This window comes from Ammospiza caudacuta, chromosome 27 (assembly GCF_027887145.1).
Source record: "Ammospiza caudacuta isolate bAmmCau1 chromosome 27, bAmmCau1.pri, whole genome shotgun sequence".
Taxonomy (NCBI): Eukaryota; Metazoa; Chordata; class Aves; order Passeriformes; family Passerellidae; genus Ammospiza; species Ammospiza caudacuta.
The window spans coordinates 3,896,016-3,923,814 of NC_080619.1; the positions used below are offsets into that span (position 1 = coordinate 3,896,016).

Consider the following 27,799-nt stretch of genomic DNA (forward strand, 5'->3'; position numbering starts at 1 on the left):
AACCAAAAAACCAACCAATCAAAGAAACCACCCAAACCCCATAAGTGTTGCGCCTCCACATGCCACAGATTAAACTCTCTGCTCCTCTTTTGCCCTTCTTCTGGCCTTGCCAGCAGATGAAGTTGGAAACTCTTGCTAAGTGATACAAAGGCTTTGGAAAGACCAGGATCAGGAAGCTGAAAGCTGAAAAACTGCATTTGAAGGTTCAAACTAAAGCAGGATTACATCTGGAAGTGATTCGTAACAGAAGAAATGGAGTGGAATACAGGCAGCACTTGCTGCTTTCAAAATTCCTCAGTATTTCCAAAGGAGTTTTAAACAACAAAATATTCAAGGAATATTTGTGGTATAAATTTCCTGGGCTAGAGGAAAGGTGTCTTGATGGGGTGAAGGAATGGGTTTGGCCAAGAGAAGCTGTTACACCTAAGTAAGTCTTCCAAAGGCGTGGATGTCTGGCTAAGCAAGCAGCAAGTCTGAACCAGCAAGGAATGCAACCCAATCTTCTGGCTTCAGGCAATGAAGAAGCTGATAAGAAAATGAGGGAATGCAAGTTCCAGAGTGCCTGGAGCCCTGGATAAGGATATTGTGAGGAAGCTGCTGGTATTTTCATATTTTCCTGCAGCTGAGCTGCCCTCAAGAGCTCCAGTCCTTGGACATCTGCCAAGGAGTTTCTCAATGGGGCTTCTCACATCAATACCTGCTTGTGGACCTGGCTCTTTCTGCCAACAGGTGAGTCTGTTTGCGTGGCACAAACCTGTGGATATGATACTTCTTTAATCTAATCCAGCTGGGAATTCAGGGGGTGTGCTTTGGAGCTGTCTGCTTTAGGCATCCTGATACAGCTGTGCTTTGAACAGCTGTAAGGAGTCTAAAGGAACAGGCAATGAGGGGAGGGTGGGACTCAAAGCACAGCCTCAGACATGGTCACTTGCTGTGGGACTCTGGGAAAACCCAAATTATCCTTTGGTGGATAATTCACTCTATAAATCAGGACACAGCCATTAAATCCGTTAAATCTTGTTCTGTAACAAAGCGGTGCAGGGTCTTGGAAGAGGATAGAATGATTTAAATACACAGAACTGACCTGTCCTTGTCTTTAAATTATTCTGAATTAATAAAGGTTTTTCTATCTATTTTATAGAAATATATAAAGTTTTCCAATTATGTATGTTATAGTAGCATCAGTGGGAGAGTTCCCATTTGTTGAGCAAGTTTGTGTATTTGGAAATCTGGGTGAATATTTAAAACTCTTCAGTGATGTGATCTGCTGCTTTTCAGCTCTTTTTCCTTCCTCATCCCAGCCAGCTTTTAGCTGAAAATATTGGTAGGGATTACACATAGAGGATGGCTTGGAAATGTAATTAATTTGTAAAGAAATAATTTGTAATTTGAACAATAACCATTCCCCTCTCCCTTTCCTTTACTTCTTTCCTCACTGTGCTGTACAGTAATTTTGGGAATGGCACTTGGGAAAATTCCAAATGCCAGTGCTCTGTGGCTGACCTACAGAGAAAAACTCACCTGGACATGCTGAGAAGGGATTATTTTGTGATACTGGAAGTTACTGCTGAGCAGGAACCACAAACACTTCAATTTAGCCTGGATAACCCTGAGTAAAGACAAAATCCTTGCCAGCCAAGAGGAAAATATCATCAGCTGCTGGTTCTAATTGTTTCCTCTTTCTTATTTGCTGCAAGTAAATGTACTTTGAGACTGCTTGACTGGAGTGGAAGTGATGGACTGAGATATTCTGGAAGGGATGCCCAGATTTTTTTCAGCTGATGCTGAATATCCATGCAGAATGTTTTTCTCCTGTTCAGAGTGGGACACAGAAAGAGCAATTGCATTCCTGGGAAAAGTAAAACTTTTAAATAACTCTTTTTGCTCTAAGGAAAGTCTGCATGTATTCAGTTATTTTAGAAACACAGAATTATTCATTTCATCACAATCATGTCAGTCAGCATAGCTACCATATCAAGAAAAGAGTGGCTTTCACAGCTTTAAATATTTAATCCCTGTGTATAATTTTCAAATAACTTTAAAACAAACATTATCATTACTTCTATGTGATAAGGAATAGTTAAAAATCATCATGTGCTGCTTAAATTTTATGAGAGGAGGGAGGAGGAGTTTTTGTAAAGGGTGGAGCTGCTGTGGGCACGCTCATTGAGACGCTGCAGTTTGTGTCTGGATTTCAGCTGACGGTGGTTTCAGGTGAGCTGCTCCTCTTTGTCTGGAGAAATGTGGGGATGAAATCTCCATTTATTCCCATTTTCAATTCCAAAATGGGGAAAAAAATGACAGAGTCACAAATCACTTCCCTGCCAACTACAGTTTGGGGAAGTAAGATATCAGTAAAATTAGGATAATTAAGATAGTCAGATATTAAGATAAAGAATTAAGATAAACAGATATTAAGATTAAGGAATTAAGATAATCAGTAAAATTCTGCTTACAGTAATTGCTTTCAAAGCTTTAGTCTAATACAGCAATGAGGCATCTCCCCAGAGATATTATTCAGAACAGAAAATGCAGCTGAGTAAGAAAGAGTGGGAAAAACACTGCAAATGGATGGATATAAGCAAATTAAATCACATTATTCCCTGTGCATTTAGATGAACTTAATACACAGAGATGGCCATTTAAATTTAATTTTATTACTTTATCTTTTATTTTACTTTAAATTTTTATTACTTTTAAAATGCCTTTTTCTTTTTATTATTTACATTTTATTTTGATTCAAGTTCATTTAACTTTTGAAGGCCAGTAGCAATAAATCAGTTGCTTTCAGTTTGATGCCATTCTGCAGATTCAGTCCTGTTTCTGGCTGGACAAACTGGTTGTGGTTGCCAGTCCAGTATTCCATGAGAAAGATTTGGGAAGCTACTGCCTGTTCAGAGACACCATGCAGAATTGTTTGTCCTGTGTGGAAAGGTTTGAGGTTACATTTGAGAAAGAAAAAATTGGATTAAAATCCTACAATGCTTTTTTTTCCCCCTGTAAATCAGCAATTTGGAAAAGATCTAGAAAAATTAATAACATGCATCAGTTTGTATTGCTTAGCTTCTTTTATAACTCAATTATTTTACAAACCTTTCTATGGTACTGAAAACACTTGTGGCAAATACCAGCTTACTTTCTGTCAAGGGATTATATCTCACATTAAAAGCCACTCAGCATAAGAACTTCTGAGTTTGTTTGTGGGGTTTTTGTCTAAAAGATCATTTCTCCTTAAATATGAGGGATACACAGAGTCCAAATGTGGCACAACATCTTCATGAAATCTCTTGATTTACAACTAAGCTAAACAGGAGAAAATAAATTTTTTTCCTCAGGAAACCATCATCAGAAACCAATGTCCCTGAAGCCAAAGTGACCAATTTACACTTCTTTCAGCACAGGTTAGTGGTTTTTCTCTCAGCAGCTCTAGAGCAGCTCCTACAGCCCCATCAGGTGAAAAACAGGTGGTTTTTATAGTTTTATAGTGAAATTCTAAAGGAGAATTCTGAGAGAGAAAGTGGCTGGAGCATGGACAACATGTGGTTGTCTCAAACAGCTGCTCTCCATGGAGTTAATTGGAATTATACACAGAAATGCCTTAAAGAAAAGGGTGTTTTACACCAGGCTGAAACAAGTAATTCTTCATCTTCGAGTTGTGAGAACTCAGCAAGTTTTGAGTTCAGATTTTTGCAAAATGTCTTGAGTTTTTGGGAAGTTTTTTACAGTTGTGATATACCAGTTTTGAGAAAATAAATTTCTGTCAAGGAAGACCTTAATAAGAAAGTCAAGGAATTCTGAAGAGCAGTAAAGAACTTGATTATTCCAGAGTAGCTGTGAACCAACAATAAAATGTTCCTGGAATTGTGGCTTCCACAGATTTTAAAATAAGAGTTCAGATTGGCATTTTGAGGTGGTCTTGTGATATTTCCCACATCAGTGGGAATGCTGGAATTGGCAATTCACTCAGCTTTGGGACAAGGATTGCTCTGAAGGTAAATCCAAGTGAGTATAATACAAGAGGAATAAGGAAAAAACAATATGAGGGAAAATGAATTTTCTGAGTATATTCCACTCTTCTGTTTGCATGTAAGTTGTCAGTTATTGATGTGTAGGCTAGAAAAAGAAAATACTGAATTTGGAGGCTGCAGTGCCATTTTCTAGAAATCTCTGTGCATCTGTTGGAATGCAAATAGGGGAGTTGCTCTGTAGATTGCTTGTCTATAATTTTAGTTATACAAGAAGATTATAGAAGTGTTTGTGGTTTTGTTGTTTGGTTTGGTTGGTTTTGGGGTTTAGTCTTGTTTCATTGTTTGGGTTTGGGGTTTTTGCCCCCAAACCTGGAAATGTGAGAAAAAAAGCATATTCTTATCTTAGAGAGGAATAAATCCTTAAGGCTTCATCATCATTTTGGTGCTGTTCAGGGGATGGGAACACTTGGATGAGGAGTTTAGTCAGTTTTGATGTTGCAGGCTGGTGTAAACTGGGATAAGATAAGCACTAACTGAGATAGATGGACAAAATGCTGTAGGAAAATTTCACTCCTGTCTTGCTTTTTCTTGTTCATCTTGCTCACAGTTAATTATCCTGATTTCTACAGAATAAAAACATTGATTTGAGACCTTTGTTTTGAAACCTTTGCTGCTATCACAGGAGGATGGACCACAATCTGTGATAGATGTGGGGCTGGGCTGGTGGGACAGGATCCCTCAGCTCTGGGATTCACTGTTTGGAATTGCCATGAGGGTTTTTCCCCGAGCACTTCAATCACAAAATTATTTGGGTTGGAGGAGACCTTGAAGATCACTTTACTTCAACCCCCTTCTCCAGACCTCATCACCTTCTCTAGGTCGGGTCTTGACCTAGAAAATTTGAGAAGAAACCCCCTGAGAGATCTGTGAGCGCACATCAAAGCTGAAAATCTCCTTTCACCCAGAAGCTGCTGCCAGCAGTTTTGGTAAAGCTCTCTGCCACCGTGAAACTCTGGAGGTAGCTACAACAAGCTGACTTTTGGAAAAGGGACAAAACTCTCTGTTTATCCAAGTAAGTGCCAGAAATATATCAAAAACTGAACTTTGTAATACTGTCTGGGTATGAAAAGACAGGTGCCTGTTTAAGGAAGGCAGGAGCATCTCTTGAAATGGAAAATGTAAATTCCTTCTTTCTGAATTATTGTAATTTTGAAGAATTTTTGCATGTCCTTACCTGACCTTGATCACTGAAATCCATTGATGGAAATTTTCTTGAGTGTCTTTATCTTCCTACAATTTTTCTTAGGCTTTTTTGGCAACCTGAAGTTTTAGTGTGTAGAAAATCTCAGTGTACATGGATTTTCATCCCCAGGTAGATTATCAGACTATCTAAAAACTTTGTGGTTTTTAAAAAATACCCATTTTTCATTTATCTGAGGGTGAAATAAATGCAAAACATCTTTCATTTCAACTGCAGTGGCTCAGAGGTTTGGATGACAATATTCCTGCCTGTGGGATTGGATGTGGCACAAGCTTTTAAGAGAAGGAGAAGAAATTTGCTGCAGTTTTGGCAACGTTCACAGGGAGCAACTTCTTTTAATTTTCAGCCAGATATGTTTGCCGGCAAATGAGGTAGAAACTCAGTAGAAATTGAGTCCATTAAGGTTTTTATTACTGCACACATCATTATTCTAAATTCTCCCTGCAACTGGTAATTCACCTTCACAAATGGAATTAAGCTATTGAAAAAAATGTTGGGTTTTTTTCCCTCATGAAGGATTGCCTTGTAATTGTTTTTATGGCTAAAAGCAGACATACAGTTAAGATGGAGTGATAGTTACTCCTTGGTGAAAAAAAAATCAGTTTCCACTTTAAAGGAGAAAGAAAAGGAAGGGATACATACAATTAGGTGCAACAGGTTGATGGTGATGTCTCTAGTTAAGCCATGAGTCTTATTCCATAATAAATTATGGATATTATAATTTACCACTCCCAATTTTGTTTAGTTGGCTTCTCTTCTAGGAAAGGAGGGGTTAAAAAGGCAAATTTATTTCTTTGGATGGTTTTTGCAAAGCACTTTCTGGCTGTGTGAACACAGGAAATGTTGGGAAAGTAACCTTTGGACGAGGAATAAGAATTATTGTAAAACCAAGTAAGTGAAGAGGGATAACTTAATAATTACACTTCTGTGTCCTTTTTTTCTACATATTTAATTTGTTTGAAGTTTTAGGAAATCTTATCTCTGTTCTGGTGAGTCCATAAGACTGAAAACCTTTTCATTATTGATTTTTCTTAACCCTTCTCAAATGTACTGTTACCAGGGCAGTGGTACGGAATGATTCAAACCTTTTTTGTTCTTTTATAATCAATATATTGACACAATAATGGTTGCAGAGAAATGTTGCAATATAAATATTGTCTTTTTATCCCCATGAAATACCTTAAATTGGGGGGGAAAAAAAAGTGAAATAGAAGACTTGGTTGCTTTTACAGACCCCAAAATACTTACTGAAGTGAGCAGAAAAGTATTAAATCCTGCCACGTATGATAAGATTTAGTTTAACAAAATTTTAAGCAGCAGAAATAAATTGCTGCGGATACCATCCCCAGCAGAGCAGGACATTTTGCTTCCCATTGGCTTCCACGGTGGAACAGATTCCAAAGGATCTGCTCAGTTCCTCTGCAGTGGTTTTTACAAAGGCCTTTCTCATTGTGTGTCTACTGGCGACAGGAAGGTCACTTTTGGTGGAGGAACTCATCTGCTTGTGCTTCCAAGTAAGTCTTCCAGGAAAAGCAGCGTTCCAGCATTTGTTTTCACTGAAAAATGGTGTTTTGTCACATCCCAGCTGCAGTGAGAGCCCGTTCTGTGCTGCTCCTGAGTCCTCAGCAGAGCTGGGAAATGTTCTTGTGCTCTGCCCCAGGGATCTTCTCCCAGATTTATCTGGAATGGTGAATTCAGATTCCTGCTAGAGCCCCACAGAATAAACAGGATAACTGCAAGTGTCTGTTCAGTTCTGGGTGCTTTTTATAAAGGAGTTTGTATTCAAGTCTCCAGAGCTGGGTTTTCACTCCCAAGCCAATATCAGAATTTTTCAGGGGCTAGGACACATTTCCTACCCATTCACAGGATTTGGCAGTGCTAGTTCAAAACTGCTGCATTGTTTGGGCAAGTTCAGCAATCAATATGGAGTTGGAAATCATTAGACTTCCAATCTTAAATTAAATTTAAATTTAAAATAAAAGTCAACTCATTCTACCAACCTGAATGACTTCGTTATCTGTTGAGATCGAGGATCAAATTGGTACTTGGGAGGCAGGTATACCTGAGAAACAGAAATCAGTAAAGTAAAATAAACTTTCTTTTCACTTTGTAGAAAGAAATCAGAACAAACCTGTGTTCATATGAAAATCTCCAATTTGCAGTCCAAATTTAAATAAGTGAGGAAGAAAGGAAGAAAACCAATCCAGACAGCATTCCCATAAAATTTTTATGTACTTCTGACTGGCTGGTTCTGGGCTTTTTCCCATTTTGAACTGTGAAAGGCAATACTTTTTCTTTATAGGCAGGTCCTGTGGCTCACAGCATGCTTTGAGAGGAGTTCAAACTTCAGAAATGACTTTTGTAGAGAACTCTCAGGCAGTGCAGCTGCAGAAGGGAGAAAGCAGATGTTTGGAAAGGGGACGCAGTTGTGACAACAAGTAAGTGTAGTCTGGTTAAGAAAGCAGCTTTTTTTACCTGTTTACCTTCCTACTCTGCCAGATATTTTGCAAATGTACTCAGTCCAAATTACTGTTCCATCATGCAGATTCAAATTCTTCTTCAATTGTGATGATCTCAAATGCTGCAGCAGTCTTACACTTGGTTTTGTTGCCAGTGTTCTGTAGAAATCAGGCTAAATATCTCAGTAAGTCCCCATTGCTGACTTGTGACCAGAATGGTGTTTTCTGACAGATTTTGCCTTGGATTCACAGGTGAGAAACTGTGGTTTTGCCGAATTCTGTGAGAAGCATTTCTCTTTTCCAAATGTCAGGAAATACTGAAGGAGGGGGGAATGCTGGTAATGAAAAGCGGTATGTAGAAAATGACAGGAGGAAACCCAAGGCTCACCCAAGTGAGCACCACAATGTGTAGGTTAATTCATCTACAGACTTGTTTTTATCTGGATCTTTTTCAGGATGCAGTGAGTGATGTGTGCCCTGATTGGGTGTGCAGGAAGGAGAATTATGTGGAGTTGCATTAATGAAATTTTCATTATTGCATTTCTGAAAACCTCCCATAAGCAATTAAACATGTGTGGAATGACTCAGGATATACAAGGAAGAGCTGAACTGGGTATATCCATCACAGAAACCCGTTAGCAGGATGGTTAATTATCCACCTGCAAGGGCAAGTCCTCTTTCTCACCTTTATATTTCAGTGAGCAGATGTTTTCTGGATTTTTGGTGAGGAACAAGGAATGGAGGCTTGCACCGATGCTGGAAGTGTTTTCCTGTCTGGATAGATTACAGAATTGAAATATTTTATTGAGATGCCAGATATGTGCCTAGATTTTCATTGCCAGGTTCAGTAAATCTGGGAGGGGTTTATCTGAGTTCCCTCCTGTCCAGAAACCATCACAGAGCAGGAGTTTTCCTGGGATTTGGGTGTATTTGCAGAACAGGAGGGGTTTTTGCAAAGTGATTGAGTGATGTGTGAATTCAGGAAGCAGCTTTGCAAAGCTGCAGTTTGGCAGAGGAACGAGGCTCAGTGTCAAACCAAGTAAGTGCATGGTCTGAACAAGAGTGTTTTGAGAAGTATTGGAGAATCAGATGTTTGAAATCTGTAATATGTAATTAACTTGGGAGAGGAAGGGGAATCTCCTTCCATATCTGCGGCTCCTGGGGCTGAAATGAGAGTTTGGCTGGAATATTTAGTGGAAACAGAGCAGCAAGAAGAATCTGGGGCTTTTTTGGTAAGGTCTGAGAGTTCATGGAGAGCTGTTATGAGAGGAGTCCCTCCAGCACTTTCTACTCACGCAAAGGATGCAAGGACGAAATAATGTGAAATCATGTAAATCAGTGTGGAGTGCCAGACAGATGACAAATCTTTCACCAAACTACAGAGCTGTCTCAATTCTATAGCTGCTTGATGTTCATGGTATTCCTTGGTAGGTGGAGATACTGCAGACAGTGTAAAAGAATTATTTTCCTTGTGCTTTTCACATTTATCATTTTTGAAGAGCAACACAAGGTCTCCCCATGTGTAGAATTACATGAGCAAGAAAGGAGATGGCTCTTCAGAGAACTGGCAAGTCTCTGTCCTATAAAAAAGTGATTTAAAATGTATTAACAGGTATAGAAAAGCCTGCAGAAGTTCTGCTAATGTGAAATAATAAACCAGGTGTCCTTGCCAGATATTGTCCCCAGTCACATCTTACTCTGCAAAACCACTCATTTATTATTCAAAATAAATGGATAAATAAATCCATTATTTATTATTTATTCATTGGATAAATAAATCCATTATTTCAAAATAAATGGTTTTTCAATTCTAGGATTTCTGTAGGGAGGGATCCCTAACAGGCATTTTGCACATAAAGTTTTAATTTGGTGACAAATAGAGATAGAGTCTGCTGCCCTGCAAGCTGAAATGTGCAGAGGAGCCTGGGGGTTTTTGTAAGGGAGTTTTTGGCTGTGTGTACTCAGGAGGTGCAGGCAGAGTGACCTTTGGAAGTGGAACCAGGCTGCTGGTAAAGCCCAGTAAGTATCTCCTCCTCAAGGACACACTGCATTTTTAGGATACAATTGGAAAAGCTTCTTTACAATTCTTTCTTTACAAAATCCATTATTTATTATTTATTTATTGGATAAATTAATCCATTATTTCAAAAGTAATGGATTTTGAACTCTAGGATTTCTGTAGAAATCTTAGGTAATTCCTGGCTATGCCAAAGCCTCCCAAGATCAGGGCACTACATCATTCTTGACCTGTAAAAATATTGACAAAAACCTGCAAGGGGCAGAGAAGAGACACCCCAGCCTTCAGTTTTTGGGGATCCCTAACAGGCATTTTGCACATAGAGTTTTATTTTGGTGACAAATAGAGATAGAGTCTGCTGCCCTGGCAGGTGAAATGTGCAGAGGAGCCTGGGGGTTTTTGTAAGGGAGTTTTTGGCTGTGTGTACTCAGGAAATGCAGACAGAGTGACCTTTGGAAGTGGAACCAGGCTGCTGGTAAAGCCCAGTAAGTATCTCCTCCTCAAGGGCACACTGCATTTTTATGGGGTTTTTTCATCAGATCTTTCTGAGGATAAGGAGGGACAAGCTTCCTTGCAATTCTCTCTTTACAAAATCCATTACTTCATATTTATTTATTGGATAAATGAATCCATTATTTCAAAGGAATGGAATTCCAACTCTAGGATTTCTTTAGAAATCCTAATTGATTCCTGGCTTCCCACAATCAGGGCACTTCATCATTCTTAACCTGCAAAAAATATTGACACAAAACCTTCAAGGGGGCAGAGAAGAGACACTCTAGCCTTCATTTTTTGGGGTTTCCTAACAGGCTTTTTGCACATAGAGTTTTATTTTGGTGACAATACAGTCTGCTGCCCTGAAAGCTGAAACGTGCAGAGGAGCCTGGGGGTTTTTGTAAGGGAGTTTTTGGCTGTGTGTACTCAGGAGGTGCAGACAGAGTGACCTTTGGAAGTGGAACCAGGCTGCTGGTAAAGCCCAGTAGGTATCTCCTCACCAAGGACTGCATTTTAAAATTTTTTTATCAGATTTTCTTAATATACAGTTGGAAAAGTTTCTTTACAATTCTTTCTTTACAAAATCCATTCGTTATTATTTATTTATTGGATAAATCCGTTATTTAAAAAGAAATGGATTTCCAACTCTAGGATTTCTGTAGGGAGGGACTTAATTGATTCCTGGCTATGACAAATCTTCTCACCATCAGGGCACTTCCTCATTCCTAGCCTGCAAAAAATATTGACACAAAACCTGCAAGTGGACAGAGAAGAGACACCCCAGACTCCATTTTTTGGGGATCTCATTTTGAACATAGAGTTTTATTTTGGTGACAATAGAGTCTGCTGGAAGCAGAAATGTGCAGAGGAGCCTGGGGGTTTTTGTAAGGGAGTTTTTGGCTGTGTGTACTCAGGAAATGCAGGCAGAGTGACCTTTGGAAGTGGAACCAGGCTGCTGGTAAAGCCCAGTAAGTATCTCCTCAGTGAGGACACACTGCATTTTTAGTTTTGTTGTTTTTTTTTTTTAAATCAGATTTTCCTTAGGATTCAGAGGAAAAGCTTCTTTAAAATTCTTTCTTTAAAAAAATCCATTATTTATTATTTATTTATTGGATAAATGAATCCATTCTTTCAAATGAATGTATTTTCAACTCTAGGATTTCTGTAGGGAGGGTCTGAATTGATTCCTGGCTATGCCAAAGCCTCCCAAGATCAGGGCAATTAATCATTCTTAACCTGCAAAAAATATTGACACCAAACCTGCAAGGGGACAGAGAAGAGACACCCCAGCCTTCATTTTTTGGGGGATCTCTTACAGGCATTTTGCATACAGAGTTTTATTTTGGTGACAATAGAATCTGCTGCTCTGGAAGCTGTGCAGAGGAGCCTGGGGGTCTTTGTAAGGGAGTTTTTGGCTGTGTGAACTCAGGAAGTACAAACAGAGTGACCTTTGGAAGTGGAACCAGGCTGCTGGTAAAGCCCAGTAAGTATCTCCTCCCCAAGGACACACTGCATTTTTAGGATACAGTTGGAAAAGCTTCTTTACAATTTTTTTCTTTACAAAATCCATTATTTATTATTTATTTATTGGATAAATGGATCCATTATTTAAAAATAAATGGATTTTCAACTCTAGGATTGCTGTAGGGAGGGTCCTAATTGATTCCTGGCTATGACACAAAGCCTTCCAAGGTCAGGGCACTTCATAATTCTTGACCTGTAAAAATATTGACACAAAACCTTCAAGGTGGCAGAGAAGCAGCACCCCAGCCTTCATTTTTTTGGGGTCCCTAACAGGCATTTTGCACATAGAGTTTTATTTTAGTGACAATAGAGTCTTCTGGAAGGTGAAATGTGCAGAGGAGCCTGGGGGTTTTTGTAAGGGAGTTTTTGGCTGTGTGTACTTAGGAAATGCAGGCAGAGTGACCTTTGGAAGTGGAACCAGGCTGCTGGTAAAGCCCAGTAAGTATCTCCTCCCCAAGGACACACTGCATTTTTAGTTTTGTTTTTTTTTTTAATCAGATTTTCCTTAGGATTCAGAGGAAAAGCTTCTTTAAAATTCTTTCTTTTAAAAAAATCCATTATTTATTATTTATTTATTGGATAAATAAATCCATTATTTCAAACGAAATGGATTTTCAACTCTAGGATTTCTGTAGGGAGGGTCTTAATTGATTCCTGGCTATGCCAAAGTTTCCCACAATCAGGGCAATTCTGAATTTGAAAGTTTCTGTTTAATTTTTCTTTGCTTCTTTCCCTTACTGGATTTATTATCAACTAAACAAACAGGGAAAATTAGGAGCTTAGATTGTTTTTCTCTGGAAGTTTCTGTTTCATTTTTCTTTGCTTCTTTCCCTTACTGGGTTTATCATCAACTAAACAAACAGGGAAAAATTACGACCTTAGATTGGTTTTCTCTGGAAGTTTCTGTTTCATTTTTCTTTGCTTATTTCTTTAATAGGTCTGGTCTCTTGCTTAGCTTCTGGCGGATCTGCTTGACTCCCTCTTTAGACCATGAGAAATTTTAGAAACAACTCTGTTAGTTGTTTTAAAAAGTGGTGGAAATTTCATCCCCTTCTGAAATGTCAGTGTGCTCTGGCTGTTAGAGGCTGAGGATTTTCTGCTTTACCATTTTTGTATAAAGGTTGATTATTGTGAGATAACGCAGTCTTCCTGGAAACTCACCTTTGGGAGAGGCACAAAACTAATTCTGAAATCAGGTACATCTAAAAACAAATAGTTGTTTCACATTTTAAAGGCAAGGCTGAGATTCTCCTCTCTCCTGAACATTACAAAAATTATCCAAGAACTTCAACCACATTATGCTAATAGGGTTTGGGTTTCTCCTGCATTCAGAATGGTTTCTGTCTGTAGAGATCAGCTGGGAAAACATCCTGATTTAGATGTCAATGGATGTGACAAGGGTGGAATCCGTTTTCCCCTTGATCTCTTTTGGAAAACACACACATTTGTGGGGACCCAAAGCTGTGTGTGGTTTTTGTAAGCGAGTGTGTCACTGTGTGAATTCAGGATCTGGCTGGAAAGTGACCTTTGGCAGTGGGACACAGCTGGTAGTGAAACCAGGTAGGTGGAAAACCTGAGGGGAGTTATGGATGGGAAAGCCTAATTCCTCTTTCCAGGACAGCATTGAAACAGGCATTTAAAATGGAAGTAAATTCCATTGTTCTTTTCTTCTGAGAGCAACTGAAGGTCAGAGCTTGACCTTGCACCAGAGGGGAAAAAATTCATTATGAGGCTAAAAATCTACTTGTGGGGCTGGATTTTCCTGTGCCACTGAGAGCTGTGTCATTTTTGAATAATTTTATTCACTACAGCCTGTTCCCAGGAACCTCCCAGACCTGCAGACCTCTCCCTGTCCTTTTATTTCCATTTTCCAGAACCCAGGCAAGGTCCTCATTTAATTCCCAGAGGCTGCAATTCCTTCTCTGCTGGAAAAACTGTCTTAGCCTTTGTTCTGGGTCTCCTGCTTCTGGCTGCAGAGAGGTTTCCATCCAGGCTTGCATTCCTTGACAAAACAAAAACAAAAAACGCAAAAAAAAACAACAAAAAAACCCCCCCAAAACAAAACAAAAACCAAAACAAAACAACCCCAAAAAAACCCAAAAAACAAAACACCAAAAAAAACCAAACCAAAAACAAACAAACAAAAACAAAACAAAAATCCCCAAACAAACAAAAACCAAAAACCCAATCAGAACAAAAACAACAACAACAACAAAAAACTAGGCTGTAATGGAAAGGGGAATTTTTTATTTGAGAAATCAAAAAATGTGTTTTGTGCAGGAAGGTTCAGGAGGAGATATTTGTTTTTAATGCTGATTTAATGCTGAAGGAGGAATTTTGCTGTGGGGTTTCTTAGCCTGAATAAAGAAGAAAATTTTCAGTCAGTGCCAACTCTGTACAAACTGAATGAGACCATAAATTAGGAGAAATATTTCCAAGAAATGTAGTTAAAATTGCCTAGGAGTTTTGTTGGATAGACTAAGTTTAAAAAAAAAAAAGTCAAGTTGGACCTAACTTGGTCCTGGAGGGAAAAAAGGGTTTTTGTTGTGAAGGCAAACACTGTGTGAATAACTATGGAAACAAAATCACCTTTGAACGTGGAGTGCAGCTGAGAGTAAAACCAAGTAAGGTTTAAACCAGTTGTTGCTCAATATTGTAGATAGAAAAAAGATGCAAAAAGTCATACTAGCGATATGAGCTTGTCATTGTTGTTGCTAGAAATGAAGGGATGGGACTATTTTTAAGTTAAGAATTATTTATTGCTTAGATAAACATTTATCTTAGAGCTGTGAGATTTTAGAGGATTAAGTATTTGTGATTACTCTTGAATATAACCAAGTTTCTTCATTACAAGGTAATATAGGACTTTCTAAACTCATACACAGTTGCCACAGAATTTATTTTACTTTTCTGACCTATTACTTTTACTTGCTTCTGTTGCACTGCAGATACTTTTATTTAATGGGCTTCTAACTCACATGAACACATTGGCTTCTATTCTAACTTCTAAACTCTGAGTTTACTTTATACAATTACATTACAATACTATAGACTCTTCACTATCTTACTCAATACAGTTTCTCACTTACTTAAGGCATATTCTCACCTACAACTATAGAAATATAAATTTATTATTTTTCTGCTTAATATCTGTATATTGTATTTCTCTATCAACCTAAGCTTCTTCTAAGGCTGCAGATCAAATCCTTTAGTGTCTGTGGATGTTTCTATTTTTCTGATTCCTACATGAGCTGAAGAGAGGTTCACTAGAGAATGTCCTCAATTACCCTGTCAGTGGTCTGTCCTTCCTTTCAGATACCCACTGTGGGCTCCTGGCCACCTTTTGTGCCATGGCCATGCCAGCAGGGGTTGATTTGCTCTCTCAGCTTGTGGATGAGCTGAAAACTGCTGTGTGGGCTGTGGCACAAACTCACATTGGCAGAGGGACAGAGATTCCAGTTTGAGCTGAGAAGTGCACCAGTTTATTGTTAACTCCTTCCACGTGGGTCAAAACTGCCCCATGCCCAGTGAGATTTTCAGGATACCCTTACTGGGCTGGAGATTCTTCAGTTATGTAGTTACATGTCGCCTTCTCTCTTCTCTTCCTCTTTCTCTTCTCTTTTCTATTCTCTCTTCTCTTTTCTCTCTCCTTCTCCTTCTTCTCCTTCTTCTCCTTCTTCTCCTCCTTCTCCTTCTCCTTCTCCTTCTCCTTCTCCTTCTCCTTCTCCTTCTCCTTCTCCTTCTCCTTCTCCTTCTCCTTCTCCTTCTCCTTCTCCTTCTCCTTCTCCTTCTCCTTCTCTCTTCTCTCTTCTCTCTTCTCTCTCTTCTTTTCCTTTGGATTTCCAAGCACGATTTGCATCCACATATCCAAGAGTTCAGAGCATCCAGCCCTATCTGCTGGGTGCCCAGTGCTGCTAGAAGCTGGGGAAGGTTTTTGTTAGGGCAGGAAATGCTGTGTGAATTCAGCATCAGCTGGTTATGCCCCTACCTTTGGCTCTGGAACCAGACTCACTGTCAGGCCAAGTAAGTCCAGCACTGCTGCTCTGCTTTCTGTGCTTTCTGCTGGGTTTCAGCTCATCCTTGGGGGCAGAGAGCAGCAGCCTGGTTGGTGTTTGGCCATCTCTGGGAGTCCCTGGGCAGAGGTGACTTTGCTCTCAGGGACTGTCCAAACCAAGGCTCCTTGCTGTTCCTGTCACTGTGGGATGCACACAGTGGTCACTGCAGCCATTCAGCTGCCATTTCATTGAGTGCAGGGGATGCAGGGCAGGCTCTGAGATGGGAACCTTCAGGAGATCCCCACTGCTTTAGATTTGGGGAAGGTTTTTGTTAGGGCAGGAAATGCTGTGTGAATACAGGCAACTACAAGCTGACCTTTGGCTCTGGGACCAGACTCTCCATCCAGCCCAGTGAGTGCTCAGCTGCCTAAACAAAGCAAAACATCCCATTTTCAGAAGGGTTCAATCTGTTTTACTTATAGCCTCCATGCTTGTTATACATTCTTAAAAGGTCAAAAGTTTATACTTTACTCATTGGTCGCCACAGACAAAGTGCTCATTGCAAGCAGCAGTTGCAGGTTTCTCTTATTTCTCCTTCTTTCTTTCTGGGTTTCTTGGTTTCTGTGTTTCTGTCTTGGGTTTTCCTTCCCTGATAGGAAATTCTTTCAGGGCTAAACATGGATCCTCTTCTCAAACTCCTCTCTGGCTCACAGAAGTCACTGTGGAAGCTCTTCCCCATTGCTGCTCCTCTGCACCTTCAGGTCATGCAGAGCACTCAGGGCTGTGGGACAGAGCCAGGGAGGATTTGTGTTTGCCCAGCTCTGGCAGGGCTGGGCAGGGCCTGGGGCAGAGCTGCTGCTCTCAGGAGGCTCCTGGGGCTTTTTGTTAGGGCAGGAAATGCTGTGTGAATTCAGGAACAGGATCTTATGCCCCTACCTTTGGCTCAGGAACCAGACTCACAGTCAGGCCAAGTAAGTCCGGCACTGCTGCTCTGCTTTCTCTGCTTTCTGCTGGGTTGGAGCTCCTTCATTGGGATTTTTAGAGGAGCAAGTATTGCGCTGTAGTTCAAGAGTAGTCCCAAGTTTCTTTGTTACAAGGTAATATAGAACTTTCTAAACTCATACACAGTTGCCATACAATTTATTTTACTTTTCTAACCTGTTAGTTTTACTTGCTAAAACAGCAACCTGGTTGGTGTTTGGCCATCTCTGGGTGTCCCTGGCTAGGGGTGACTTTGATCTCAGGCAGTGTCCAAACCAAGGCTCCTTGTTCTGCTTGTGACATGGGGAAGATTTTGGGATGATTTTGGGATGCACACAGTGGTCACTGCAGCCCAGGGAGGCACAGGAGCCAGGGCAAGGCTCTGTGTCCCCTCTGCTGCCCCTGTGAGCCAGGCCATGGCTGGGAAAAGCCTGAGGGAGAGGTGCAGCTCTGAGCAAGCTTCTAGGGCTTTTTGTTAGGGCAGGAAATGCTGTGTGAATTCAGGCTACACCAAGCTGACCTTTGGCTCAGGGACGAGACTCTCCATCCAGCCCAGTGAGTGCTCAGCTGCCTAAACAAAGCAACACTCTCCATTTTCAGAAGGTTTTAAATTGTTTTTATTATGGCCTGCATGCTTTTTATATATTCCTGTAAAGCTTACCAAGGAGTAAGTTTATACTTTACTCCTTGGTCACCACAGACAAAGTGCTCATTGCAAGAGGCAGTTGCAGGTTTCTCTTATTTCTCCTTCTTTCTTTCTTGGTTTCCTGTGTACTTTGTCTATGTGTTGGTTATCCTAAATTGGTAGGAAATTCTTTCTGGGCTAAACATGGACCCTCTTCTCCAACTCCTCTCTGGCTCACAGAAGTCACTGTGGAAGCTCTTCCCCATTGCTGCTCCTCTGCACCTTCAGGTCATGCAGAGCACTCAGGGCTGTGGGACAGAGCCAGGGAGGATTTGTGTTTGCCCAGCTCTGGCAGGGCTGGGCAGGGCCTGGGGCAGAGCTGCTGCTCTCAGGAGGCTCCTGGGGCTTTTTGTTAGGGCAGGAAATGCTGTGTGAATTCGGGCTATGGCAACAAGCTGACCTTTGGCTCAGGGACCAGGCTCTCCATCCAGCCCAGTGAGTGCTCAGCTCTCTGTGTGTCCTTTGTCCAAAGCCCTGCAGTGTCCCCTGCACAGTGTCCCACACATCCTTGCTGTGTCTGAGGCACCTTGGTTAGGGCAGGGAGGTTCCAGCTGCCATTTCATTGACTGCAGGGGCTGCAGGGCAGGCTCTGGGATGGGAACCTGCAGGAGAAGCCCACTCCTGTTTTGGGGAAGGTTTTTGTTAGGGCAGGAAATGCTGTGTGAATTCAGGCTATGGCTCTGGCAAGCTGACCTTTGGCTCAGGGACCTGGCTCTCCATCCAGCCCAGTGAGTGCTCAGCTCTCTGTGTGTCCTTTGTCCCTGCAGTGTCCCCTGCACAGTGTCCCACACATCCTTGCTGTGTCTGAGGCACCTTTGTTAGGGCAAGGAGGTTCCAGCTGCCATTTCATTGACTGCAGGTGCTGCAGGGCAGGCTCTGGGATGGGAACCTGCAGGAGATGCCCACTCCTGTTTTGGGGAAGGTTTTTGTTAGGGCAGGAAATGCTGTGTGAATTCAGGCTATGACAACAAGCTGACCTTTGGCTCAGGGACCAGGCTCTCCATCCAGCCCAGTGAGTGCTCGCCTGACAAAACAAAGAAACAAATTCCATTTTCAGAAGGGTTCAAACTGTTTTTATTATAGCCTGCATGCTTCTTAGACATTCTTATAAAGTTCATAAGTTTATACTTTACTCATTGGTCATGAGAGACAAAGTTCTCATTGGAACAGGCCATTGCAGGTTTCTCTTATTTATCCTTCTTTCTTTCTTTGGTTTCTTGCGTTCGGTGTCTACGTCTTGGTTTTCCGACCTTGGCAGGAAATTCTTTCAGGGGTAAACATGGATCCTCTTCTCCAGCTCCTCTCTGTGGCTCACAGAAGTCACTGTGAAACATTTTTCCATGTTTCTGCTCCTCTGCACCTTCAGATCATGCAGAGCACTCAGGGCTGTGGGACAGAGCCAGGGAGGATTTGTGTTTGCCCAGCTCTGGCAGGGCTGGGCAGAGCCTGGGGCAGAGCTGCTGCTCTCAGGAGGCTCCTGGGGCTTTTTGTTAGGGCAGGAAATGCTGTGTGAATTCAGGCTCTGGCAAGCTGACCTTTGGCTCAGGGACCAGGCTCTCCATCCAGCCCCGTGAGTGCTCAGCTCTCCTGTGCCTCCTCTGTCCCAAACCCTTCCCTGTCCCCTGGGGCTCCCTGTGGGCTCTGCTGCTGTGTCAATGACAGAGCAGATGGGCAGCAGAGCACAGAGGCTCCTTCATTCCCTGCTGCTGCTGGGAGCCTTCAGCAGAGGCTCTGGGATGCTGGGAATGCACAGAAACTGCCCTTGCACAGGGAGCTGCACTGGGAACAAGGGCTCAGGAGTGGATTTTCCCTTCTCCTGGGTACCAGCAGTGCCTCTGAGCCTGTTCAGTCCCACAGCTTTGCCAGGGTTTGGTCCAAAGGCATTTGAGGGCTGACAGGGACATTTTGTGATTTATTGGGTCCAAAATGATGCTGTGCAGAGAGAGTCCTGTGTAGAGGGAGCTGTGCTTTCAGTGGGATCCCACAGACAGCCAGTGGCTGGGGAAACTGGGGTGAAATGTTCAATGTAGTTTCTCTGAGTGTTGGAAAATATCCTGGATAATTCATGCTTTGAATCGGTGCAAGGGATTGCCCAAATCCAGAGGAAAAACAATTTGCTTTCTGTGCTTTAAAACCTGGAGCATTTACCTTTCTACTCTTTGGGGTTTGTTTTTTTAAATCCAAGGTTTCAGGAGTGGATTTTCCCTTCTCCTGTGTACCAGCAGTGCCTCTGAGCCTGTTCAGTCTCACAGCTGTGCCAGTGCTTTTTCCAAAGGCATTTTTAGGTCTGAGAAGGACAATTTGTGATTTAGTGGGTCCAGAATGATGCTGTGCACAGAAATCCCCCCTTTCCCTGTTGAAAGGGAGCTGTGCTTTCAGGGGGATCCCACAGACAGCCAGTGGCTGGGGAAACTGGGGTGAAATGTTCAGTGTAGTTTCTCTGAGTGTTGGGAAATGTTCTAGATAATTCATGGTTTGAATCTGTGCAATGGATTGCACAAACCCAGAGGAGAAACAATTTGTTTTCTATGCTTTAAATCCTGGGAAATTTACCTTTCTTTTTTTAGGGTCTTGCTGCATTTTTGGGTCTTTTCTCAATGCCTGGGGCACTCAATATTTGTGGGTTTGACTGCTGCCCTCCAGGGTGGTTTTTGTTGGCTCCTTTCTCACTGTGTGAACAATGTCTACAAAGTTACCTTTGGCAAAGGGACAAAGCTGCTTGTGAAACCAAGTAAGAAACTGGTTTATCTGGATTTCCCTCATTTATGGTGGGCTTAGGGTTTGAGCAGCAGAAGGGCTGACAGGGACATTTTGTGATTTAGGTGAGCAGGGACAATTTGAGATTTAGGTGAGACAGGGATATTTTTCAATATATTTTTCAATTGTGAGACTATAATATAGATCAGAACTAATAAACATCTCAGGCCAAACAAGAGAAACCATTTCACACATTTGATTTGGGTGAGACAGGGATATTTTCTGATTTAAGAATTGGTGATTGAGGTGAGACAGGGACATTTTGTGATTGAGGTGAGACAGGGACATTTTGTGGTCCGGCTGAGCCTGGTGTGTGGGGCAGGCTGGCCCAGCTCAGCAATTGCTGCTTTCCCGTCCTTTCTCTGCTTCATTCACCTCTGCTGGGAGAGCCAAAATGTGCCTGGCAGGGCTGGGCAGAGCCTGGGGCAGAGCTGCTGCTCTCAGGAGGCTCCTGGGGCTTTTTGTTAGGGCAGGAAATGCTGTGTGAATACAGGAACAGGAGCTTATGTCCCTACCTTTGGCTCTGGAACCAGACTCACTGTCAGGCCAAGTAAGTCCAGCACTGCTGCTCTGCTTTCTGTGCTTTCAGCTGTGCTCCAGCTCCTCCTTGGAGGGCTGAGAGCAGCAGCCTGGCTGGAGCTTTGGCCATCTCTGGGAGTCCCTGGGCAGGGATGACTTTGCTCTCAGGCAGTGTCCAAACCAAGGCTCCTTGTTCTGCGTGTGACATTGGGATGATTTTGGGATGATTTTGGGATGCACACAGTGGTCACTGCAGCCCAGGGAGGCACAGGAGCCAGGGCAAGGCTCTGTGTCCCCTCTGCTGCCCCTGTGAGCCAGGCCATGGCTGGGAAAAGCCTGAGGGAGAGGTGCAGCTCTGAGGAAGCTCCTGGGGCTTTTTGTTAAGGCAGGAAATGCTGTGTGACAACAGCTACACCAAGCTGACCTTTGGCTCAGGGACCAGGCTCTCCATCCAGCCCAGTGAGTGCTCAGCTCTCTGTGTGTCCTTTGTCCAAAGCCCTGCAGTGTCCCCTGCACAGTGTCCCACACATCCTTGCTGTGTCTGAGGCACCTTGGTTAGGGCAGGGAGGTTCCAGCTGCCATTTCATTGACTGCAGGGGCTGCAGGGCAGGCTCTGGGATGGGAACCTGCAGGAGAAGCCCACTCCTGTTTTGGGGAAGGTTTTTGTTAGGGCAGGAAATGCTGTGTGAATTCAGGATCTGGCTATGGCAACAAGCTGACCTTTGGCTCAGGGACCAGGCTCTCCATCCAGCCCAGTGAGTGCTCGCCTGACAAAACAAAGAAACAAATTCCATTTTCAGAAGGGTTCAAACTGTTTTTATTATAGCCTGCATGCTTCTTAGACATTCTTATAAAGTACATAAGTTTATACTTTCTCACTGGTCACGAGAGACAAAGTTCTCATTGGAACAGCCTGTTGCAGGTTTCTCTAATTTTATCCTTCTTTCTTTCTGGGTTTCTTGGGTTCTGTGTCTCTGTCTTGGTTTTCCTTCCCTGATAGGAAATTCTTTCAGGGCTAAACATGGATCCTCTTCTCCAACTCCTCTCTGGCTCACAGAAGTCACTGTGGAAGCTCTTCCCCATTGCTGCTCCTCTGCACCTTCAGGTCATGCAGAGCACTCAGGGCTGTGGGACAGAGCCAGGGAGGATTTGTGTTTGCCCAGCTCTGGCAGGGCTGGGCAGGGCCTGGGGCAGAGCTGCTGTTCTCAGGAGGCTCCTGGGGCTTTTTGTTAGGGCAGGAAATGCTGTGTGAATTCAGGCTTTGGCAACAAGCTGACCTTTGGCTCCGGGACCAGGCTCTCCATCCAGCCCAGTGAGTTCTCAGCTATTTTATTTGTGGGGTGCCCTGATGGAGGAAGGAATGATGAACCTGAGTTCATGTTCTCAGAAGTCTAATTTAATTTTTTATGATACTCATATTATATTAAAGAATGCTATACTAAACTATACTAAAGAATACAGGAAGGATACTTACTGAATGCTGAAAAGATAATAATGAAAATTTGAGACTCTCCCGAATCCAACACAGCTTGGCCCCAATTGGCCAAATATTTAAAACAGCTCACAGCAGAATCCAATGGAACAATCACCTGTGGGTAAACAATCTCCAAACACCTTCCACAGGAGCGAAACAGAGGAGAAGCAAATGAGAAAAGAATTGTTTTCCTTTCTCTGAGGCTTCTCAGCTTCCCAGGAGAAAAATCCTGGAAAAAGGTATTTTTCAGATAAAGTGAATGCCACAATGTTGTCTCTGTGACAACCTGCCTATGAACCCAAGCACTGTCAGAATTGCATGTAGATTTTCAAAAAGCAAATACCCAAGATATTTTTCTAGTTCTTTATGTGTCAGCCAATGTAATCTGCTAGTCAGTGTCTAACTCTGAATTGGGAGACTGCCAGGGGACAGTTGTTCCATTTTGTGTTAAAATCTTGATTTAATTTCTATTAGAGTGAAGGCATTTTTCATAGGTTGGGAGAAAGTTTTTTGGGAAAGCCTTCCCATGGCTGGCACTTGTCTCTCATGGCTGCCCAAAATTCAGAAAGGCAAAGGGAACTGCTGCTTTTCAGGCAGGAGCTGGGAACAGATGTTGCCTTGTGCAGGTAATAGAATCTTTTGTGTCAGGAAGCTTTGCTGGTGCCTGGAATTGCAGCTGCTTTGTGCTTGAGATCAGGTGCAGGGCTGGCAGAGGAGTTTTTGCAAGGAAATGTGCCAGGGTGTAAATGTGGCAGCCAGAGTCATTTTTGGCAAGGGGACAGTGCTTTCAGTCCTGCCAGGTGAGCAAGCCCTTGGCCTGGGAGGTGGAATTGCTTCATTTCTCTCCTGTTCTTGGTTGTTTGGAGTGGCACAGATTTGGGAAGCACGGTGTTTGCAGATCTGCCATGGTTTTGGGTTTCCCACATGGGCCAAAATTGGGATGAGCCAGACTTGTCTGCCCTTTTTCCCTTGTCATTGTCTGTCTTGTAGAAAGGGCAAAAAAAATCCATATGACATAGACAATAATTGTAACATTTCCTGGTTTATAAGCAGCAGAGGATTGTATCTATCAAAGTCACAGAATGGTAGAAATTAGAAATGGAAAAGGTCATCCAGTCAGATTTGCTCACAACGTAAAATCCAGCCGTACAAAGCATCTTTCAGGCCTTTATCTGATTTAATTTTAAGTAATTTTTAAATGGCTTTTAAAGTATTTTAAGTGGCTTTTTAAGCACATTTAAAGTGGCTTTTATCATTTGCTATTGGAAACCATCTTTAGTGTTTTGTGTGGTGTGGATTAGGAGGATTTTCCTTGCAGTGCTGGAACACCCCTGGCACTGCCAAGATGCCTCCTGGAGTTGGGATTTGGGCTGCTGGCAAGGTGCCCTGTGCCAGGGGGCTCTTCCCTTCCCTCTGTTATTGCAGGGCAAGCAACCTTTGGGGCAGGGATCCCAAATTTCCCCTTGATAACCGAGGGGGAGCTTCTCCCCATCTCTGCCAGGTTTGGTGACCCCAATCCAGTGCGGCTCTCCCCAGGGATTGAACAGAGAATTGGGGTTTGGGCAAAGAGAAGCCAGAGGAGATCTCTGGAAATCTGCTCAGAGCCCCTGGCAGGGGCAGCCCCAGGGCTGAGGGGACCCCAGCCCATTTTGTAATGAGCTCTCACACTGTGTGACCAATGCAAACTGGGGAAAACCAGTCTGGGGGAGTGGAACCAGACTTGTCATTGCCCCAGGTGAGTTGTCTCCCCTCTTAGCCAAGCTGGACCAAACAATGTTGACATGGACCCAGACAATGCTGAGCTGCAACAAGTACAGTGGATTTGTGGAGAAATTTGGGCTGGTTTTGGTGTTCTGAGGGAATAAGTGGGAGACTTTGTGCTTATCCAGTGTGTTCTGGAAACGTGGCAGTGCTGGGGAAAAGAATTACTGCAAAAAGTGACAACAAGTAGGTGAAATGCAAGAGCAGGGATGTGTGAGACTAAATAGGATTTCTGAGATTTGGGACACTGAGATTTTCAGCCCACTCAAAAATAGGGGTGATGTTTGCAAAGAGGAGCAAAATGCAGTTCAGGCTGTTGCAGCAGCTCCAGCAGTGATCTCTGGGTTACTGCTGGGAGCTGCAGAACTGGAGCCACAACCCAGAGAGAGAAATGGGAATGGCACGAGCTGTGGGTGTTTCCTGTTAATTTTGGGGATTGGGAGGAGGTGTTTGGACACTCCCTGCTAAATTTAATGGTTTAGGGGTGAACATGGCACTGCTGGGGTATGGGTTGGACTTCATCGTCTTGGAGGGCTTTTCCAACCTTGTGGTGGTGTTCACAGAGGTCCCAGGATGAGGGAAAAGATGAGAATCTTGACTCCATGTTTCAGAAGGCTGATTTATTATTTTATTATATATACTGTATTAAAAGAAAATTATATACTAAATAATAGAAGAAAGGATTTCATCAGAAGGCTTGCAAGGAAAGGAATAGAAAGGAATAATAATAAAATCTTGTGACCGACCAGAAAGTCCAAGACAGCCAGACTGGGATTGGCCATTAATTAAAAACAACCACATGAGACCAATCAAAAATGCACCTGTTGCATTCCACAGCAGCAGATAACCATTGTTTACATTTCCTTTCTGAGGCCTCTCAGCTTCTCAGGAGAAAAAGATACTAGCAAAGGATTTTTTCAGAAAATATCTCTGTGACACAACCTGGACAATTTTGCTTGAGATCAGGTGCAGGGCTGGCAGAGGAGTTTTTGCAAGGAAATGTGTCAGGGTGTAAATGTGGCAGCCAGAGTCATTTTTGGCAAGGGGACAGTGCTTTCAGTCCTGCCAGGTGAGCAAGCCCTTGGCCTGGGAAGGGGAATTGCTTCATTTTCTCTCCTGTTCTTCGTTGTTTGGAGTGGCACAGCTTTGGGAAGCACGATGTTGGCAGCCCTGCCCTGGATTTGGGTTTCCCACATGGGCCAAAATTGGAGATTGGGAGGATGTGTTTGGACACTCCTTGTTAAATTTATTGGTTTAGGGGTGAACATGGAACTGCTGGGGTATAGGCTGGACTTCATGGTCTTCAGGTCCAAAAAGTGGAGGTTTTGGTTACAATGCATTCTATACTTTTCTTTGCTGAGCATCTTCATACAGTAGAACCAACCTATAACTTAGCTTTTACCTATAGCCTGTCATAACTACTGTAATTACCATATTCATGTTACTGTTCTCCAGTCACTCACAGTTAGTACATTACAATTTAAGCTGGAAGTTGTTTTTCAGTTTTCTTGCAGTGGAAAATTCTGAGACCTTTTTTCTACTTGCAACATGTGCTGACTTGTTTGCCTGTCTATCTCTGTCCTTGGTAAAAACATCATCTTCTTTGGGGTGGGTTTATCCTTTGCTTTAAGTCATAAAAACCCCTTCTAACCAACACACCCTTTGCCTCCTTGGTTATCCAGTAAGACTGGCTCAGCAATTCTTTTCTTCTCTATCAAAACTTGCTGGGTGCAACCAGGTGGGATTGGGCTGTTCTCCCAGGTGACCAGTGAGAGAAACAGAGGACACAGCCTTAAGCTGCACCAGGGGAAGTTCAGGTTGGACATCAGCAAAAAATTCTTCACTGAAAGAAAATTCTTCAGTGAAAGAAGCGAATTTTTTCAGCAAAAAATTCTTCACTGAAAGCAGAAAAATTTTTCTCTGATTGGGCACAGGAATTGGTTGTCGGGGGAGGGTAAGGTGTCACCATCCTTGCAGGGTTTAACAAAGCCTGGATGGGCACTCAGTGCCAGGGTTTTGTGCATGAGGAGATGTTGGGTCACAGGTTGGACTTGACAACCTCAAAGGTCTTTTCCAACCTCTTTTATCCTCTCATTCCGTGAGCTGCTCCCAACAGAGGCTTGCCATGTTCTGCAGCCTTCACCCAGCACACAGCCAGCCCAGGGCACCATTTTGCAAAGGGCTGTGTCACAGTGTAATTCTGGGGGTTATGACAAGCTTAACTTTGGAGCTGGAACCAAACTGGTAGTGTCTCCAGGTATGTCTCAATTCAGGGAGAATTCACGTAGAATTCACATAGAATTTGAGTAGTTCTTCTTTCAGCTGACAAATTATTTTGTGTATTTTGCCAATATTTTAGCAACAGGACAATGAATTTTCAGTTGGTATTAAGAGTAAATTATTTCCATGGCTGCAAGGATATCTCCCCCTCCTTTTTCCTGAGAATGAACATGGAAGAGGTTTTACATGTGCAAGAGGATTTGTCTTGGGAATTCAACAGGATTTGGGTTCCTACATTAATCTCCTCAAGCAGAGAAGAGAAATGGTGAAAGCCAGCACAGACCAGCAAAATGCAATGGGGTGAAGCTGGTTTCAGAGGGTGGTCTCACCATCCCTGGAGGGATAACAAAGCCTGGATATGGCACCCAGTGCCAGGGTTTTGTGCATGAGGAGATGTTGGGTCACAGGTTGGACTTGATGATCTCAAAGCTCTTTTCCAACCTCATTTATCCTGTCATTCTGTGAGCTGTTCCCAACAAAACCTTGCACTGCCATGTTCTGCAGCCTTCACCCAGCACACAGCCAGCCCAGGGCACCATTTTGCAAAGGGCTGTGCCACAGTGTAATTATGGGGGTTATGGCAAGCTTACTTTTGGAGCTGGAACCAAACTAGTGGTTTCTCCAGGTATGTCTGAATTCAGGTAGAATTCACGTAGAATTCACATAGAATTTGAGTAGTTCTTCTTTCAGCTCACAAATTATATTGCCTATTTTGCCAATATTTTAGCAACAGGACAATGCATTTTCTGTTGGTATTAAGTGATTTCCGTGGCTGCAAGGATATTTTCCCATCCCTGTTCCTGAGAATGAACATGGCAGAGGTTTTACATGTGCAAGCGGATTTGTCTTGGGAATTCAACAGGATTTGGGCTCCTCAAGCAGAGGCGATGTGAGATGGTGAAAGCCAGCACAGACCAGCAAAATGCAGAGGGGTGAAGCTGGTTTCAGAGGGTTTCACCATCCCTGGAGGGTTTAACAAAGCCTGGATATGGCACTCAGTACCAGAGTTTAGTCCAATGAGGAGATGTTGGGTCACAGGTTGGACTTGATGATCTCAAAGGTCTTTTCCAACCTCTTTTATCCTGTCAGTCCGCGAGCTGCTCCCAACAAAGCCTTGCCATGTTCTGCAGCCTTCACCCAGCACACAGCCAGCCCAGGGCACCATTTTGCAAGGGGCTGTGCCACAGTGTAATTCTGGCAGTTATGGCAAGGTTACCTTTGGAGCTGGAACCAAACTGGTAGTGTCTCCAGGTATGTCTGAATTCAGGTAAAATTCACATAGAATTCACATAGAATTTGGGTAGAAGTTCTTCTTTCAGCTGGCAAATTATTTTACCTATTTTGCTGCCCCACAATATTTTAACAACAGGGCAATGAATTTTCAGTTGGTATTCAGAGCAAGTGATTTCCATGGCTGCAAGGATATTCTCCCCTCTCTATTCCTGAGAATGAACATAGCAGATGTTTTACATGTGCAAGAGGATTTGTCTTGGGAATTCAACAGGATTTGGGCTCCTCAAGCAGAGGTGAATTGAAATGGTGAAAGCCAGCACAGACCAGTAAAATGCAATGGGGTGAAGCTGGTTTCAGAGGGTGGTCTCACCATCCCTGGAGCGTTTAACA

General features: G+C 42.8%; 1 protein-coding gene across 1 annotated transcript in view; it reads left to right on the plus strand.

Annotated features, from left to right (window-relative positions):
• The window catches only part of LOC131568649 (M1-specific T cell receptor alpha chain-like), a 163,649-nt gene that overhangs the window by 121,713 nt on the left and 14,137 nt on the right, over window positions 1–27,799 (plus strand). The window contains exon 4 of the mRNA XM_058820753.1: window positions 17,205–17,255. Coding sequence (XP_058676736.1) covers window positions 17,205–17,255 — 51 coding nt within the window. The remainder of the gene's footprint in view (window positions 1–17,204; window positions 17,256–27,799) is intronic.